Source organism: Nelusetta ayraudi, unplaced genomic scaffold, assembly GCF_046127955.1.
Source record: "Nelusetta ayraudi isolate G7.1 ecotype Tasmania unplaced genomic scaffold, CSIRO-AGI_Nayr_v1 ptg000076l, whole genome shotgun sequence".
Taxonomy (NCBI): Eukaryota; Metazoa; Chordata; class Actinopteri; order Tetraodontiformes; family Monacanthidae; genus Nelusetta; species Nelusetta ayraudi.
In genome coordinates, this window is record NW_027466126.1 from 687,255 (window position 1) to 706,540 (window position 19,286).

The window sequence follows — 19,286 nt, forward strand, 5'->3', positions numbered from 1 at the left end:
GCTTCAGTGCTGTTTTCAATACCGGCTTCTTGGAATGTGGATTTCTAAAGACATTTTTTTTAATTACCTGAATTTGTAAGATTGTTTGAAAAGATTTGTTTTGCCATTTTACTTTGACTCCTGCAGACTCTCAAGCCTGAACTATAAAAAGAAAAAAAAAAAAAAAAAAAAAAAGCCTCTCCTTTTAACATGATTATGACAGATTAAGGTGGCAGGGATTTATTTGGGGATTTCTGTGTTTTTTTTAATAACCCCAAATCTGGTTAAACAAAACGGAATACGTGCTTAAAAACCTACTAAAAGTCAAAGCAGTGGATTCTGCAAAACCACAATAGGATCTTTTTCGCTTTTTGTATGAGATTTTTTTTGGACGTCATTACTTTGCGGTGCATACAGTTCTTCACTCACACCTACAGTAATAGTGAGAACATAAATACAGATATTCATCTTTTCCTGCCTTCGCGTCAGTGGATGCAGCTAGAAGGCAGGTGTGGTAACCGTGTCGGCCGCCCTGGAGGTGATGGCCCGGCGTGTAATTGCGATTTAAACGGTTTTCAAGACGCAATTGCTAAAAGCTCAGAGAGTAATAGTTCACGACTAGCAGCAGCAGCAGGCTAGGATGGATGTCAAGCTCAGACCTCGGACACTTGCTGCATTCGCGACGCGTGTGTGGCGTTCCCCACGCCGCCCCGGTGAGCGCGCTCACGCATGAAACAAGCTGGACGCATCCGCTGCGCCGACGCGGCACCTCGGCGGTAGCCGGCAGCATGTTTGTGCAGATAAAGCGAAGGTTGATGGTAATCGCTCTCACCGACTTACAAATGCAAACCATCTGCCAAAACACAGGCCGCCCCCCGCCTGACCCTCGGCCAAAGAGTGTGAGAGAGAGAGAGAGAGAGAGAGAGAGAGAGAGAGAGAGAGAGAGAGAGAGAGAGAGAGAGAGAGAGAGAGAGAGAGAGAGAGAGAGAGAGAGAGAGAGAGAGAGAGAGAACTTGCCACCATTGGTCAGCGGGAAGCCCTGATACCTCATTACAACAACAGTATGTTTGGTCTTATATGAAGGACTTAGAAAAACCTTTGTGGTTTTGTCATTTTAATACACTTTTGAATACACCCAATGCAATTGTGCCCAATATTTCCAGTTAAATTTAAATTGGGTCGATACAATGGATGGATGGATGGACTCACTGACAGGCAAGAGACTCGTCATTGTCTTCCATTTCCCGAAGTCACAAAATGAAAGTTGCTTCTCTGCGTACAGTCATCCCTTGGCTTTGCAAGACAGCAGCATAAATCTCAGCCTCTCTTTAATGATCCATAAACATAGGTCTTTGAAAAGCTCACTCGCTATTTGTGGTCGCCCTCATCCGGCGCCCCGGTCTACTCAGGCCCGTCCTCACGTCTAACAAGCTATTATTCCAACTGGAACAACATATATTCTCCACACACTGCGCGATTCATCTAAAACCAAACGTTTGCATTGTTTCCACAGGGGGACCGAGGCGCTCCGGGGCCCGTCGGACCACCAGTAAGACTTCTGGCCACACTGCATCAGCGTTGCAGCCGGGCAGCATGTTTAGCGTTATCCAGAACAATGCAGAACACACTGAGGCATGACCTTTGAAAAACAAAAAACAGACCACGGCGAACACGACGCGACTGATGATACTGTCAGGCTGCAAGTAAATAGTGGCCAGGACAGCGTCCTTCTAGATAAACACTGATGGCGCTAATGTTAACAGATGGAGCTCAGTAGACGGTGCTGCTTTTAAACACGCCATTGATCTGAATCATTGATCTCTGTTTCTTTTTTTTTCTTTTCTTTTTTTTTAAAAACACACACAAGTATGGAATGATTCTTTATGAGGTCGGCCAGTAAAATATGATTGTTGATAAACTAAGAACTTAAGAGGACTTAACATGGAGATGAGTCACTGCAGTCCTGCGCTGTGTGCCTTTTGGTTTTTCTGAAGTCTAATAAGTTGATTTTCCTGTGCAGCCCCTTTTTTAAAAATACAAATTACCAGCAGAATCAGAAGAAACCAAACACTTGATTTTATTTTATTTTTTTTGGTCAAAGACATCAATTTTCAACTGACACAGAGTTTTACGGAGGGACGTTGTTCTAGTTTTAACAGCTGCGGATTAGGGATGATGAAGGATGGACGACAAGATCACTAAGAACACTGGTCCCATTTATCACTTAATTATACACAGCGAGGTTTGGTTTTCACCAAGTCATGTGGAAATGATGCTCCATTTCCACGGGAATATAAATATAAATTTGAAATGGAGCTTATCGAGGACCACAGTGAGAGCTGTCACTAAATGTTCTCAGGAGTTTGTTTATATCCCACAAATACAGTAACAGGATAGGTGGCAACGAAACATGATTCATCCGAAGCCATTACACTCCGGAACTTCCGCTTCCTCTAAACTGACACCTTTTAAACACCGAGACGACTTTGATTCCTTGCCCACGGATCTTTTTACAAGCTAATTAACCTCATATTCCTTTAAAAAAAAAAAATCATCCCTCCAGGGCCCGCCAGGCTCCTTTGACTTCCTGCTCCTGCTGATGGCAGACATCCGGAACGACATCGCCGACCTGCAGAGCAAGGTGTACGGCCGGCCCATGCATTCTCTGGGAGAGGACTTTCCTGCCGTCCCCGACAGCTGGGTGGACAGCGTGGACAGTTTGGACTCGGGCTCGGGCTCGGGCTCGGACTACAGGGAAACTCCTCCCCGAACAGGAGCAGGAGGTTCTAAAAGAAGCGGGAGGAGGAAACGGGAACCTGACAGAACAGACAGTGACTGGAAAGGGTAAAGACGGCAGGAAAATATTAAGATGGGCTGTAAATATCCGAGAGTTGGATTCAAAGTATATTTAAATCAAGACAGAAATGACTATATGGCCTCTCACCACAGATGTTTATTTTTATACGATATGCAAGGTGCTGTGTGAATATTTTGAACAAGTTGAACAGACTGTAACAGGGCGTGTGTATTTTCCCCCCCCAGTAATATTCAGTCATTGGTTCCATTTGAGGAAGAGATTTTTTACAATCAAGGAAACTGGAACCTTATGTGCTGTAAAGTTTTCTAATCTAACGTATTACTCTATTTCCCTGTACCAGCGCGGTCATTAATCAGGGAATCGTTTTGAATTCACACAGACTCGTCAAGATATCACGTACGTTGACTTTTCTGTTGCGTTGAAAATAACCAGCAGAGGTCGCCCTTTTCAAAGGTAAAGGTGCTATACTTCACGAACGTAACAACTCAATAATACGGGCGCACGCTGGCAAACGAATTCATCTATAACAACGATTAAATCATCCGAAATAATTAGTCTTAACCCTGAAACTGTGACATCTTTATATATATGTTTTTATTTTTATTTTATTTTTAAAGTTATGAACTAACGTGCTCGATTTTTAGGATTTAATCCTGAAAAACTGCTCATTTTGGATGGAAAAAAGTCATTTGTTGTACACTTCGGCGTTGCTTTTTCATTTTATTTTTTTCATTTTTATTTTAATAAGAAATGCTCCTCTTATTACGTCTCGTTAAGCACTCGCGTAGTAACCTGATTTACCCGCTAGAGGGCACACACTCGCCTGCAGGTGTCAGCCAGCCAGCCCGTGCCGCGTCTTTCACGGTCCCTTTTTGCACTGATGCGCAGCAATCTGCAGAACGAACTCATTAAACTTTGCTTTGTAGTCCACAGAGGAGCACAGGAGCGTAATAGAAAAAGTAAACAAAACACGGTGATGAATAAAGGCCTGTGGCCGGGGTCATCCAGCCTGCCTAATGTGTCTTTTCTGGTTATTTTGAGACTTGGTCAGTCAAGTTGAATGCAGAAGAAGATATTTATAGTAATTAAATAATAAATCTTACTGAACGTGTAAAGATTTATATTTTGTGCTCATATTTTTTGCGTAATTTCGACTATACTGTGTATGTTTTTTTTGTTTTTCTTTTAATTAATTAATTTTGCAAAACACAGTAAATGAACATGCACTTATTCTTAGTTACTTCATAACATTTTGTAGTTAAGATATTCGATATTTCTGCAGCGCAGTCAGATCCCATCTCCACCCGTCAATGACAGTTTTGTGTGTTTTAATTTTGCTTTACACAGAACGCCCATTTACTGAGAGCGGACAATGTCATGATTTGTTCTTAGATTAAAGTGGAGGCCCAAATTAGAGTCCATTTGACATGCTTCGCTGCGCTCATCCTGGACAAGACGCAGAGAGAATCTTGGCAATAAATTTCTCCCGAATCCCTTCTGGAAGTAATTAATCACAGTCATACGAGGGCAGGCCTTTAAAGATTTCAAATATTTGCTGAAGTGCCCCCTTGTTCCTAATTATATCTCCCTGCTTGTGCCCCCTCATTATTTAGAACTACACCCACAATAAAGATGCATCGCTGAATGGAAGGCCCTCGCACACCGAGCCCCCTGTCCAAAGAAAATGTTTAATAGCCAGCCCATGAGTGAGTTACTGTGCAGCAAATAAAAGGCCCTAACGAGGTAATTTTATTACGAGCGGCTGTTGGCAAACGATGGGGAGAAAACAAACAGTGGAGGGAGGGCAGCATTGAGAAAATTAGTGTTACCCAATTCATTAATTAATGCACTGGTGCGGGCAGCAAATTAACTGCCCCAGAAAACCCCATTGAGTGAAGATTATGATGGAGAAAAATACATTGTTACCCTCTGAAGTAATTACAAGACAGTGCAAATTCAATTCTAATGAGGCGAAAGGCGCCCCGCACCCACCTCCTCTTCTAAAGGGCTTACTCTTGTCCGAGCCTAAGTTTAAGGAAGTATTGAGAGTGGAGGGGGACAATAATGAGAGATCGGCCCGGTCCCTGAGTGCTTTCTGCGCTGCACACAGGTAGAGGGGGATTGAATGGCTTTCTGGGACTCCTGGGGGGCCTGTCTTCCCAGCACAACAACACCCTGGCCCTGAGAAAAAGGGCCTCCGCTAAGGAGCCCTGGAGAGTGAATGGACCTGTGCTGCAGTGGGTCAAACTGAATGGCCACAAGTTCTTCAATTATTGCAAACTATATTGTGCCCACATGTACACAAGCACACACACACACACACATACACACACTTGCACAGAGGACAAAAAAAAAAAAAACAGAAGACAGACAGACAGCCCTAACCCATCTAGCAACCCCCCTTCTCTCATTGAGTTATCTTTACTCAGTCTTTGTCTCCCCTAATTGGAGCTGATGAGGGACTAATTGGTAGCTTTTTCACAACACCCGGTACTTAAGCAATGGCGAGCAGAGGGAGGCAGCATGAGCGGAGTTAATGAGAGGCTTTGCACAAATAAAAGCTTTAAAATTGGCCTGTCTTGCAGAATGGGGAGAAAGGGAAAGTTGAGCATATCCTTTGTGGTCTCCGCCCACTCCCCTCCTCCCACCCAGCACGTCTTTCACTTACGTGCAGGTATCTGAAAAGGAGAGGGGAGCGGCGGTGGGTCGCCCAAAATCGTCCAGCACTTGTGCCCATAAAGAGATCTATTCCGTATTGTTTGGGGGCCCATCGTTTAGTGTGTCTGTTAATAATGAGTGAGGGCTGCTCTTCAAATGAATGTGGCGAAGTCCTCGGTGGACAATGCCTGCCTCCCCCCCTCTCCCCCACCACCACCCCTCGCCACTGCCACTGGACCACACTGGACTGTTTGGAAGCAACATGGGATAAAGGTCCAGTCCCGCTGGGTTGTGAAGGGCCAGTATGTGACCTGTGTGCACCCAGTGGAGCCAGCGCACGATGAAACGGTAACGTCTGTCTGGGCAGCTCTGTCTTTGTCGCTGTTGTCGTTGGTTGAAATGTTCAAGATACCCGTGAACATGCAGTGCACTGAAATAAAGGAAATTTAAAGCCAAAAAAAAATCACCTTTTCCTCTTTCCCTCTAGCAGCCAAGAGGGGGCTGTGCACCGTGGTGGCAGCTTCAGCCGCAGGACGCTTCCTCAGCATGCTGTCAGCTCAGCACACGCGCTGTTCATGTGCTGATGGTCGGCTTTGTGCCGTTCAGGTATGAATAAACACCATGAGGCCACAGGCTTCGTTTAACTAAGCCATGTTGTTGCAGCAGGGGGGAGAGTGGACGTGCCACTCTCCCTTTCCATCTACACTGTGGCCTGAGTCAACGTTGTTACATTGCCGTATGAAGCAAATTTCAACCACAACACTTTCACCCAATTACGACCAATAAATGTCTAAAGGAGTCCAGCATGACAAAGAGATGTAGACTGTATTTAGAAATAAAAACTGATCCAAACCAATCAGAGCCCTAAAAATAATAAAATTCATATCCCATTCAACCAAAGTCTTCTAAAAATACATTATTATTCTAATTGTTCAAACATCCGATCCAAATCAACTTCCACTGTAAACTAGCTATAGCAATGTATAATTCCCTGGCCAAATATTTGTGCTGACTCATGTGATAGGCCATTCACAGTCCCAGTGACCCATTAACACCCCGCAGGTTCCCATTATCCGCCCTTAAATGGATCCATTAGCATTGTTGTTGTTATTTAAATCTTGTGTTTCCTCCTAACAAGTGTGCAGTTTAACTCTCCCTAATGAGGACTTCCTCTCACAAAGGGACCACAGGCCTCTGTTTTCCTCTGCTCGCAGTGTCACACGTGACATTTCTAGGTGTCAACACCAACAGATTTGAAGGAGAGAAAAAAATGTCTCTATTTCTTTGACTGTTTCTCTGCCACTACGACCACTAGGATGTAACTGAGCATTCCTAATGTAAGAGCTGTCATTTAGTTTCTTTGTTTTTGGTGCACAGTAACTTTTGTCCTGTCTAATTTGGTTTCAACAGAGGAGATGGATGGTGGTCCAATTAGATAACTGCTCATAAGGAGTCAATAGTTGGTGTAAATAATTTAATTACAGTTATTTACGAGTCCCATCCTGTTCAACCAAAGGAATGTCCAAAAAATACTATAGGATTTCAGATGTTTCTAATGTTTTTTTGGGGGGGGAAATTAAAGTGGGAAAACTATTTTCTCAAAAAAAGGACACATTTGGGAGTTTTCATAGCATGATTAGTACCACAAGTATAATGCATTGTCTTTTTATTTGACCTCAAGAAGTTTTGTGGTTAACTCTGGGCCCTTAAATTGTCATGAATCCATGTCAGTGTCCTATTCCATTTGCCGGAACAGACAAAAACTCCCTCAGATTGTTGTCACCACAATAGAAAACGAGGCCCGTTGTGTTTTGGGGCTTGTTCCTGAACCCGCAATCACAGGCCCTCACAGTGAGCCAGGCTGTGCCTCCATGAGCACTAAGTAGAAGCTGTTTGGGGTATAGAAAGTGAGTGGCATGTAATTGTGTCATGGTTTGTCTCCAACCGAGGCTTTCAACCTGCAGCAAAAGCTCCTGCGGCCCGTAAGGCCACACTACCTAACCTTTCCTTGACCTAAAGCAGGCTTAAGACCCCATCCACCCCCCCCCCCCCCCCCACTTCTCCACCCCAACCCCATCATTCAGGAAGTAAAAATGAGGTTGGTGGAATCGTGTCGGTGTACTGCAGTACAATGATACATATATCAAAACACATTTTACATGTCATATTTATGATAGAACTCAGGCAGGAGACATGCCTAACTGCATCTCCTGAACGCTTCATCGAGTAGTGGGTCTGTGGAGGCAGTCAGACACTGCCAAAGAGGTAGCTTTGTGGTCTTGTGCATGATAAAATGTAAGGTTTCGTGTATTAGCAAATAAACTTTATTTATCTAAATTACTCAATTTTGGGATGGATAAAGCCTATTTAAATAAAGTCTATCTAAATACCAAAAAAAAGAGAGCTTTGGGTAACTTGATAGGTCACGGACAAATGGGGTGGACGATATAGCAATTTAAAACACAAGCAAAAAATAAGTTTTAAGTTTTTTTCTTATGCTGACAAAATGCACCCTATTTCTAATACATTCCCCCCCCCCCCTTTTCGACTTCTTCCCTTCTCCGTCTTCTGCCTCCTTCCCTTTACAGCTTGACTCATTCAGAGACTTTGCAAAGTCAAAACTATCCGCAAGCGCAGGAGAAAAGTTAATACGGTGGCCGAGAAGTGGGGAGGATCGAGTGGCCGCCGACCGCCCCTCTCCGCCTCCCCAAATCAACTGACCAATCAGCGAGCGCCCTGTTGGCCCTACAGCGGAACCGTCATGCGCGTGGCCTCGGCAGCGCTACGTCAGCAGTGATACCAAAAACATGGCGGTGTCCATAGAGCGGCGGCCGGCTGCAAGCGCTCGCCCCGTCTTCTTCCTTCTTCTGGCGGCTTTCGCGTTTCTCCGAGGCGTCGCGGCGGACGGCCCGGCTTCCGAGGAAACTCCGCACCGCCGCTTCGAGTACAAATACAGCTTCAAGGGGCCGCATTTGGCCCAGAGCGACGGCGGGATCCCGTTCTGGATCCACACTGGAAGTAAGTTTTTGACCAGCTGTCAGCATCACCACGGCGGCTGACAACAACACACGCCGAGGGAGTGACAGCCTGGTTCTCCGTCAGGGCGGAGGGAGAAATAACGTTTTCCGTTTTGTTTCGTTTTTTTTTTGTTTTTTTTTTTTGTCTCACAGAAACGTTGGGCTTTCTGCGAGCCCCGAACGGCAACATTTCCCCTTTTTCTTTTATTCAAAGCGCAGCTCATTTGTAACATTCTGCGAGAGTCTTGACACAGTGTGTGTCTGAGGTGCAGTGTTCTTGCAGGGTCCTGAAAGAGCTGCAAAATGACGTTGGTATGCGTGTTCACTGTTCTGACAGAGTGTGTTGAACTTTCCTCCTCTGTCTGTGCAACACACAGGCCTTTGGATTGTTGCATCAGAGAGAGAGAGAGAGAGAGAGAGAGAGAGAGAGAGAGAGAGAGAGAGAGAGAGAGAGAGAGAGAGAGAGAGAGAGAGAGAGAGAGAGAGAGAGAGAGAGAGAGAGCTGATATGAAACGTTCAATGACCACCGCTGCAGATAGCAATGCTGAATCAGGTTTTCTCAGCTTATTAATGGCTGTCTGTCAGTCTGTCATGACTCAGAGAGGATGACAGACAGCAAAGGCCACGATGAGCAGGGCGCCAGCTGGAACAGAGCGACGCTCAACAGCAAGAGGTTTAATTTTCTTGGTCATTTTATTGTGTCAATAAAGGGTGTACAGTAGTTAGTGGAGAAGTTGGAAAAAACAGTCAGGTTTCACCGGTTTCAACACGGAGTGATTAAGATTTTTTTTTTTTTTTTTTTAAACCAGCCAGTCTGCTCAACTGGACCCTGCAGTGAGAAAAGTGCCCTCTGGCAAGTTATGACAGGGACACACGTTCAAGTGGAAAAACAGCAACTTCAGTTTCAAGATAGTCCCCTGGTCCCTTTCGCACAGTCATATGTGGTTTTCACCACTAACGGCTGCTCTTCCTCTTCCTGCCAGATGCCATCCCCAGCGCCGATCAGGTGCGGATCACACCCTCCCTCAGGAGTCAGAGGGGCTCCGTGTGGACCAAGAACAAGATCAACTTTGAGCACTGGGAGGCCGAGGTGACCTTCAGGGTGTCTGGCAGAGGCCGGATGGGAGCGGACGGTTTGGTAAGCTGGCCCGTCACCTGTCTCTGCAATGAACATATCAATGTGCTTTTATTAAATTAAAGTTTGATTTGCATTTATTCTCTCCCAACCTCAAGCATGTTGATTTGCTTTGTATCAGTTTGCCTGATCACGAGATTACGAAATGTATCAAACACGTCAATAATCATAAATCTAAACAGTCCTCAGAAGCAACAATCTGCTCTTCAAGCAACTTCAGATTGAACAAACATGTTGATCCATCCTGTGTTTAGAGTTACAGTTTACCTGTCAGCTCCCCTACTCCACTGAGCTTAGTTAAGTAAACAGCAGCGGGTGGATGTTGCAGCTCCAAGTCACAACACAACGCTACTGAAGTATTTGTCGTGGAAGGTGCACAGCCAGTTAAGCAAGGCGTGTTTGGGTCGCCCAGTGTGACATTACACCCGACCAAGCAGCTGTGAAAACAGCTCCATCCAGCTCCCCTCTGTGCATAACCCAGAGTAAGTGAAGCTAAGTGTGTGAAAGCATGAGTCACACTTTGGTGTGTTAAGGGATAAACGTTTTATCATTGGTTGACGTGGGCCTGTGTAGTGTTCTTTTTTTTTTGTCACACTCTTCAGTATCTGCACTAATTCTGTAAGGTTGGGATGTTAACAATTAATTGATGATTAATAATTTGATTGATTAAATTAAATTAAATTAAATTAAATTAGTCGCAATTAATTGAACATTTTTTACAATATCATTATAACTTTGTAGTGGCAGGAAAGAGCAGTTCACCAGTAGATACTCTGATGGTCATAATGTACCTCGAACATGTTGCTTTTAAACAACTTCACTTAAAGTCAGAGGATAAATGTTTAGGGTTTTATTGTTCTCTAATGTAAAAATGGGTCAAATTGGACCATCAACATTATTTAAGGGTTAAATAATGTGTTCCTTACACAAGTGTTGTGTTATCATCTCCCTGTAAGTTCTTCAATTGCTGCAGTGTTTTCTCAGCAGAACTATGAAAGCAACAATCCCAGCGTCGCTTTCTGTATAATGCGAAATGGAACAAAAAAATTGTCCGTCTTGTTTTCTTTCGTCCAACAGGCCATGTGGTTCACTGCAGAACAAGGTCTGGACGGTCCAGTGTACGGTGCCGCCGACCAGTGGAACGGAATTGGGGTCTTCTTCGACTCCTTCGACAACGATGGGAAGGTTGGTTTCAAATCAGAATCAGAGTCAGAAAAAACTTTATTATCTGTCGTAACAGAAAATTGTCTTTGACTTGGCCCATACAAAACCAGAGGGACCCAGTGTAATTTTAATACTGTAAAAGAATAGACAATAAATAGATAATATCAAGCTGTCGTGTTTAAAATGTTAAAGGCAATAGGGATGAATGAATTCTTGTGAGCGCTCCCTGAACATCTTCACACTCAAGAAAAAAACCTCAACAGGAAGGAAATGGATCTGAGTGAAGATAAATGTGCCTCATGCTTTGAGCCTCTGTTTCCTTTAGTAGAGTCATGGACAGAAACCTAACCTTGCTCAGAAAGTTCAAATTTGAATGCTGAAATGTAGTTTTGAGTATGAAACCAATGCACACGTATGTAGAACAGAGAATATAAACTGCTGCAGTTACCCTCAAACTGCCAAAGCTTCACTTATTGTCAGTAGTTGTGTTTCCGTTAGCCCTGGAATTGGGCAAAACCTAAATATCGCAATAATAAACTGGTAAAGGAAACACCTAAACTTAAAAAAAAATAATTCAAATATCACTAAAAGGTTTTCACGCTCTCGTGAGGTGGTTTTTCAGACGTATCGATACTGAGGTACATCGCAAAAGTGTTTTGGAAACAGCTTTTTTCTCATTTACACCTCACCGGATGTGACGCACGGGGTCACGTGACCAGTTCACTTCAAGTACCTCCTCAAAGTGGGGTCTCGCGGGACGAGATTTGACAAGAATCACGGCTTTTGCGCTTCACACCATTCACCTGCGAATCGCAATTGTACTTTGTCGAAATTTCAGAAATGTCGCTTTTATTTTGCGAAGAAACTGTCACGGAAACACACAGCTGCTACTGTTGTGGTCCTCTCACTCATGTGCAGATCTGGCTACAAAAGTGAGATTTCCCCCGGGAACTTGGTTTTCAACGTCTCAGTCTCCCAGAATGCTGAGCAGTTGACAAAAACATAAAAATGACATTATTTATAAAACGTAAAGAAAAGCCTCTTAAAGCTCTGGCATTTTATCTCAAGCCTCAACTCTGACTTTGAGCTCTGCTCTTGTCACATATCTGATTTCTGTTTACATCGTGTTTGTTTATCATTTGTGCTCAGGTGTGGGATTGATTTTTATTCCCTAATAAGATTTACATAAACCACCTCTACTCCACGGATGAAAATAGGGATTAATGGGGTGTTTTTTTTTTTCCCTTTCTATTGTGATTTCTTCCTCCTTTTCAGAAAAATAACCCGGCCATTCTTGTTGTGGGAAACAACGGCAAGCTTGTTTACGACCACCAAAAGTAAGTAAACACTACTTCTGCGCCGATGCCGTCAGTCGCCGACTCAAATTTGAGCAACTTAAAGAAGATTAGAAAATATGATTATATTTGCTTGGAAAGTAAATAATCCTCTATCTTTTCTAATCTCTCGGCATGCCAGTGAAAGCTTTAAATCACTTTTTCCAGCGCCATTCCAGTTTGTCTTGGAGTTCACCAAAACATACACAGAGTCCATGTTATTTTCTTATTCGCTCAACTCTAATCACGATGTATCTCTCCTTGGCGCGCTCCTGCTATACGCTGTCCCCCCCCCGTTGTTGACCCAGCGACGGCACCACGCAGTCCCTCGGCACGTGTTTACGAGACTTCCGCAACAAGCCCTATCCCATCAGAGCCAAAATAACTTATTACAAGAAGACGCTGACGGTAGGGGAAAAACAATAAATGACAAATCTCACCCGTATCGGATGCAAACAGACGAAACAAATCAGCCAAAGTTGACAAAAGTTGATCTTATTTTGTGATTTTCTTTTTTTTTCCACTCCCGCCATCAGGTGTTGATCAACAACGGCTTCACTCCGGACAAAGAGGACTACGAGTTCTGCACAAAGGTGGACAACATGGTCATTCCCCCCGAAGGCTTCCTCGGCATCTCAGCCGCCACCGGTGGCCTGGCAGGTATCGTTACACACCTGCGCTCGGGGGAATTTGAAGTGAGGCAAAGCAACAGAGTCGCCGCAGCCGCTCTTCAATTGCTGCAAAATCAAAACTCATTTAGTCTCATTGTTAGCATTGAATAATAATAACCCAGCAGCACCGAGTGCAAACTAGCTGCGTTTCCATGTCAGCTTTGCGCAAAACAAAAGCCATATTTGTCAAATTTCAACAAAGTGCAATTGCGATTTGCAGGTGTTTTCATTGAATGGTGTGAAACGCATAAGCCGTAAATCTCGTAAAATCTTGTTTGCTTTTGTTTGTTTGCGTTTGTTTGCTGTCAAGAACTGCTGTTATATTTTTCTCTTTGATTACTTGTAAAAAAAAAATATATATATATATATATATATTTTGTCTCATCCTCTGTCCAAGCACGACGCACCATTTTCACTTGAAGTGAACTAGTCACGTGACGCCGAACGTCACGTCCGGTGACGCGTAAATGCGAAAAGAAAAAGTGTTTCTATGACACTTTTGCGATATATATTTTATCAATACGTCGGAAAAACCACCTCATGAGAGCGTAAAAATCTTGTAGCCATATTTGAGAGGTTTTTTGAAATTTAGGCATTTCCATGACCATTTTTTTTTTTATTGCAATATTTAGGTTTTGCGCAATTCTAGGGTTAACGGAAACGCAGCTATTAGTAGTAAATGATCAGAAACACCGGATGAAGTCTTGTTAAAGTTGTCGTGCTTAATAATATTATTTCCTAAGTCAGTTTTTCCTCTCTGTCCTCTGTTAGACGACCACGATGTTCTGTCCTTCCTGGTGTTCAGACTCACGGAGCCGGGCCAGCAACCGGTAACTTCATCCATCTGCAGCCCTTGCGTGTGTGACTGTGCGTGCGTGCGTGCGTGCACGGGTATGTGCGCGTGCATGTTGTGTGTGTGTGTGTCACAGGCTCTGTTGAATTCGGCTGAGGGTTTTTTTTTTTTTTGTCTTTTTCTCATTCCCATTGAAGCCCCCACCTGAATCTGAGATCCCCAAAGAGGAGAAGGACAAGTACCAGGAGGAATTCCAGAACTTCCAGCAAGAGCTGGACAAAAAGAAGGAGGAGTTTCAGAAGGAGCACCCAGACGTCCAGGGACAGCCAAGTCAGTTTAATGAGATCAGAGAAAAAACTTTCAGTGTAAAGGAAAAGAAAGAAAAGAAAAATAATAAAAGTAATGTTAAAATAAATAAATAAATAAATAATGGTAAGATGTTTGTAAAATATGTTTGGACACATCATTTTGTTAATTAGTGTAACTGATATTTAAATGGAAATATTAAAAAAAAAAATACATTAACTATCAACTTGCTTTGAAACAACAAGGCAAGTATTTTTAATGTTTTTATTTTAACTTGATCGAAGCAATCTAATCATTTTTATGCTTTAAAAAAATCCAGTTTATGTGCCAACACACTTTAGAATGGTTTTGTGGATTTTGCCGAGCTTCCCTCTTCTTCCCTTTCCCAGTCGAGGACCTGTTTGAGAGCGTGAACGACCGGGAGATCCGTCAGGTGTTTGAAGGCCAGACGCAGATCCACCTGGAGATCAAGCAGCTGCACCGGCAGCTCGCCATGATCCTGGACGAGCAGCGGCGCTACGTTGCCCTCATCACGGAGGAGGTCACCAAGAAGGGCACGGCGGTAGAGTCGGGACAGGTGAGTAACGGCGGCAGGTGGTCGGATGCAGGACACAGGACGGGGTTTTTCTCAGTCTCACCTCCGTCTCCTTCCTTCCTTCCTTCCTTCCTTCCTTCCTTCCTTCCTTCCTTCTCCAGCTGGACGCAGCCGGTCAGCAGCAGTTGGGCTCAGTCTTGTCGTCCCAGCAGGAAGTCCTCAAAAGCCTGAACGAGCTGAGGTGAGAGACAACGGTCGTCTTGTTGTTGATGATCTGTTGGTTTCCCCGGAAAAACTTGCTTTTGTTTTGACTTTTTTTTTTTTTTTTGCCACAAACGTTAAGATGGATTTCTTGAGAAAAACAAGTGAAATCCCTGCCGTTAAACCCTGCAAATAATATTTAATCTCAGGCCCAGTGGCTCCAGTGTTTCAGGTGTCTGGGCACCAGATAATCCAGCTGCTCCCAGTCCCATGCACATGCACCAACGTGTCGAAAAACAAACAATATATAAATATTTTTTTACTTTGCACTTTTTCATTAAAATGAAAAAAACAGAGGTATGCAGGGACTTTCCCACAGCTTGGATAATTCTTTCAGGAACCCAGAAGGTGACTGAAGAAGGTAGTCCACTTTTACACATATCCATAAATGGGGGAATTTGATTTGGAATAATCTCTGGCTGTAATCTGGGTCTCCTTCACTCTCTCAGATGACAAACCTGTGCAGATTTTGCAGATAATACAGCTTAAGAGATTTTTGCCGCGGTTTTTCCCTGCGCGAAAAGGACTCGGAGGACAGTTATATTTTGGTACTTAACAGTAAGTAAGCCTGATTAGGTGTAGGGGATGTGATTTCTCCTGCATGTTGAGCGCTTGTCCTCGGTCAATAACATATTTGTGCTTATGTACTGCTGCTCTAAGGTGCTTGTGGGCTTAGTCATTGTTAGCACGCTATGGATTATTGAGGGGGGGGAGGGGGCGAGAAGGAGTTGGGCTGGGGGGGATAGGAGGAGCTGGACCCCCCCCCCCCCTCTCTCTCTCAGATCTCGGAGCAGATTGGACCAAATGATTAAGTTATGAATTATCCAACTAGTCTCCCACTTGTGTGTGTGTGTGTGTGTGTGTGTGTGTGTGTGTGTGTGTGTGTGTGTGTGTGTGTGTGTGTGTGTGTGTGTGTGTGTGTGTGTGTGTGCGCTCGCTCTCTCAAGAACACCACCCTGCGACGGTTTTCTGATGATGTGAACAAAAGACGGCGCCGCTGCGTCTTAATTTTTCGACGGGGCGCCATCTGCATCGCGAATTAATCAGTCATCATCGCGAGATATTAAAGATTTCATTTTATGTAACATTAATCTCTTGGTCTGGTGCATCATAAAAGAGCCGCGCCGTCTGCATGGCCTCAATCCAGCAGGACGTCGACGCTCGGGAGACTTTTTTTCTGTCCTCGACCCCGCCGTGGCTCGCCACTCCCAGGGTCCCCGAACCTTCTCTTCTCAACCGGCTCGGTCGCCCCCTCTCTCTCTCTCTCTCTCTCTGTCTCCCTCACGATGCGTCTCAACGGTAAATTGTGAGAGAAGGTGGTTGGTTTGCAGGATGAGCTGGTTAACTCGGAGGCCTGCGCAAAAAAAGGCCGCTGCCGCCCTGGCTAATGTGCTAATGTGGACAAGCGATCCTTATTACGCCGTAGATTAAGCTCTGACCCATCTTTCACACACACACACACACACACACACACACACACACTCCCCAAATTTCCAAGGAGGTCGGCTGGCTGATAAATGGGTCACTTGTCGCAGAAGAGAAGATTAGACGTGGGCTTTAATAAATGCTCACTTACTTTCTCCGGGGAGATTTTTTTAATTATTTATCTAAATACATAATTTTTTTTTTATTCCATCTCTCAGCTGGACAAATTAGATTTTGTTTTTATGTCGTCCCTGTCGACCAGCATGTGGGTGAAAAAAAAAAAAGAAAAAAGGGCCACATCTTAGCACCATTTTTTTGTCCTGATCAGATTAATCTTTTTTTTTTTTATTACATATCCGTCGTACACAGGACAAAACCTCCATTTGATGTCTTTTCATAACCCCCGGCCCCCCTTCCTTACTTCTTCTATTGGAGCTCCTTTCATTTGTCATGGCACTTTTTTCCCCTCTTCCTAATCGTCTTAGATGTGTTCAAGATCATAAACGGAAACTTGATGTATTTGTCCTGCGCTTAATCAAGTGGAAGAGATGGAATTTTATGGACAAATAATATCCGCCCAGGCTCAGACCACCTCCTCCTCCTCCTCCTCCTCTTGTGTGACAATGCTCTGAAGTTCCCTCGTCAAACCGTTCCCAGGGTAGCAGTACACAGGTTGTTTAGCCCTGTGTTTTACAGCCTCCTGCTAAAAGTAAGACTTTGTTGGAAGTGCTGCATATTTGGATCGGGGGGAAAAAAGGCGGGATAGAAACTATAGAAAAGAATTCCTTTCTTAAAAGCCTTTCTGTTCCTTGTCCTGATCTATATCCAAGATTTCATTTCATTTCAGTCGACTCCTTTGGAGAAACGGGGATAGAGGCACTTTTTTTGCACCCTTGTAGAATCTCACGAGATGCTCATTCCTGAAGCTTAACCTTCACACTTTGTCTTGCTCCATGCCTTTTGACTCGTTCATTGATCACAATATATCTTAGGTCCTCTTTTTCTTTCTGTCCCCGCCCCAACTTCCTTCACTCACCGTTAATTGAACCAATCAACATTAACACTCGCAGAGGAAAAAAAGAGCAACTCGTGTGCGTCGACCAAATTATTTCTCTCCAAATAATCCAGTTTTTAAATCATTAAACTGTCACTTTCTACCATCCTGCCACCCCAGATTACTGTAATTCACGTCTCCCTCTGCTGTCTTCCTTAAAGCCCCATGCCCTTGTAATCTGTTGTTGTAAGAACATGTTTTTTTTTTTATAAGGGATTAATTTAGCAATCATGACCTCTTTTATCAGATGGTAATTTCATTTTTTTATATCAAACTTTGAGACTATGAAGCCCCTGGTGAATAGGGATTAAGAGATTAATTTGTGACAATTTGGATCGCTGTAAATAAAATGATACCATGCATCATGTGCCCCAGTAGGATTTTTTTTTTTTTTTTTTCCCACCCGGCACATGTCAATTTGTGGCAGAAACATTTATTTGGTGTTGCCCTAAAATGATTTGTCTAAATAATAAAAACAGCTCCTGTAAATCCACAGATTATTGCTGTAAAATAAGTCTTTTTGGGGCTGCAGCGCCTCGACTCTCTGCTGCAGTGAAAGATTTTGTTCTGTCGCCGCAGGAACTCCTTCCACGAGTCGCTGAAGCAGATCGGCTCGGCGCAGCAGCACCAGCAGCAGGGCGCGGCGGGCGGCATGGGGACGTACGAGACCATCCAGCACTTCAACGACATCAAGGAGCATCTTCACCTGGTCAAGAGGGACGTGGAGAACCTGGTCCAGCGCAGCGCACAGGTCGGGATCAGGCCACCGCCGCCGCGTCGTCGTGGCTGAGAGCGGCCAAGTAAAACCCGTCCGCGAGTGCGCGTGACCTGAGCTCTGGTTCTCATTGGCTTGCAGAATCCTGCAGAGAAGGTGGTGAAGTGCCCCGAGGTTCCCCCGATGCCTTCTTGCTTGTCCACCATGCATTTCACAATCTTCGTCGTGGTCCAGTCGGTGCTCTTCTTCTGCTACATCATGTACAAGTAAGGCGTCGCGTCTTCCTGCCTCCAACCGCCACAGTCGCTCCTATCGCTTCTATTAATGCTTTGGTTTTCCTTTCCTTGCAGGAGTCAACAGGAAGCAGCGGCAAAGAAGTTCTTTTGATAGTGTCAAATGCAAGAGTCCGTTTGTAAAAAATGAGGGAATGTCTTATTTTCTTTTGATTGGTTTGATTGTGGTCAGATTTTAAGTTATTGTACTTGAAAAGGTTAATTTTGTTGTAGAAGTTGGTCATAACGAAGTGCCCTTTTTTTGTTCTTCTCGTTTTCTTTTTTTTCGATTGCCGGATGCCAGCACAAGTCACCTCATTTTGTTTGCAGGAGCTGTCATAAAAATCTCCACCCAACATTTCCCTTCTGAGAAATCAAACCAACTGTTTTGAAATGTGCAATTTTGTATAAAAGTCAGAGCAGATGTCGACTGAACGTGTATCTGTTTTGATGATGACTCACATGTCAGAATCTGACAAATCATCGACCTGAAGAGTTTTCATAAACAGAGAAAACAAACATGTTGGCGTCCAAATGTTTTTTCTCACGTTATTTTACTTCATTGTACACTTGTCCAACTAGAAACTACACATCACAAATTTCACTTTCAATTGATGCAAAGTGTTTAGGAAATTGCATTCAGTAAACTGTATAAATGTATCTAAAAGTAATTAATTTATTTGCTGTATTGGCTCGGATAAAACTAAGCTTCCCATTTGCCCTTCCAAAATGGGGCTTCCTATTGAACATGTTCAAATTTTGCATTCACAACAATATTTCATAATAAACTATCAGAATAGTCTTCCCTGCAAGTTTCAGGCTGATCTGGGACTTTTCATTTTTTAGCCCCCGAAAAAAACGACTGTATGTAGCATGACTTTTTTTTACCGTTGAGATTTTGCATTCTGTCACTCTTAATAATAAACAATCATATAATCTTCCCAGTGAGTTCAGACAGATTTTGGGACTTTTCATTTTCCAGTCCCAAAATACGACTTTTCATTTTTCAGTCCCAAAATACGACAGTGGATAGTATTTTTTGGATAGTTTTCGGACATGTTGAGATTTTGCATTCTGCCACTCTATTTCATAATAAACTGCCATACAATAGTCATCCTAGTGAGTTCCGGGCTAATCTGGGACTTGACA

At 43.7% G+C, this 19,286-nt stretch overlaps 2 protein-coding genes across 8 annotated transcripts in view; both read left to right on the forward strand.

Annotated features, from left to right (window-relative positions):
- The window catches only part of ccbe1 (collagen and calcium binding EGF domains 1), a 34,505-nt gene extending 30,695 nt beyond the window's left edge, over window positions 1–3,810 (forward strand). For 4 of the 6 annotated variants that reach the window (XM_076043688.1, XM_076043686.1, XM_076043684.1 and 1 more), the window contains 2 exons: window positions 1,493–1,528; window positions 2,543–3,810. In XM_076043688.1, coding sequence (XP_075899803.1) covers window positions 1,493–1,528; window positions 2,543–2,827 — 321 coding nt within the window. In that variant the 3' untranslated portion in view covers window positions 2,828–3,810. Of the gene's footprint in view, window positions 1–1,492; window positions 1,820–2,542 lie in introns of those variants that run through there. The other 2 variants (XM_076043687.1, XM_076043685.1) reach the window with 2 other exon arrangements.
- A 4,427-nt stretch (window positions 3,811–8,237) lies between these two features.
- lman1 (lectin, mannose-binding, 1) lies at window positions 8,238–18,658 on the forward strand. Of its 2 annotated transcripts, XM_076043675.1 has the most exons (13): window positions 8,239–8,473; window positions 9,456–9,610; window positions 10,685–10,792; window positions 12,047–12,108; window positions 12,414–12,513; window positions 12,642–12,765; window positions 13,548–13,606; window positions 13,767–13,899; window positions 14,265–14,452; window positions 14,572–14,651; window positions 17,730–17,901; window positions 18,007–18,131; window positions 18,216–18,658. In XM_076043675.1, exons 1-13 carry the CDS (start codon window positions 8,263–8,265, stop codon window positions 18,250–18,252), a joined length of 1,554 nt encoding a protein of 517 aa, XP_075899790.1. In that variant the 5' UTR covers window positions 8,239–8,262; the 3' UTR covers window positions 18,253–18,658. The 2 variants fall into 2 exon arrangements, with proteins under 2 accessions (XP_075899791.1, XP_075899790.1); XM_076043676.1 differs by lacking the exon at window positions 14,572–14,651 and having other exon boundaries at window positions 8,238–8,473.
- The last annotated feature ends 628 nt before the right edge of the window (window positions 18,659–19,286 follow it).

Bases quoted from the DNA above. Each gene is read 5' to 3' on its own strand.
- lman1 (XM_076043675.1), top strand. From the start codon at position 8,263: ATGGCGGTGTCCATAGAGCGGCGGCCGGCTGCAAGCGCTCGCCCCGTC. The intron at 8,474-9,455 runs GTAAGTTTTTGA...TCTTCCTGCCAG, and splicing joins GTTCTGGATCCACACTGGAA to ATGCCATCCCCAGCGCCGAT. The intron at 13,900-14,264 runs GTCAGTTTAATG...TCCCTTTCCCAG, and splicing joins AGACGTCCAGGGACAGCCAA to TCGAGGACCTGTTTGAGAGC.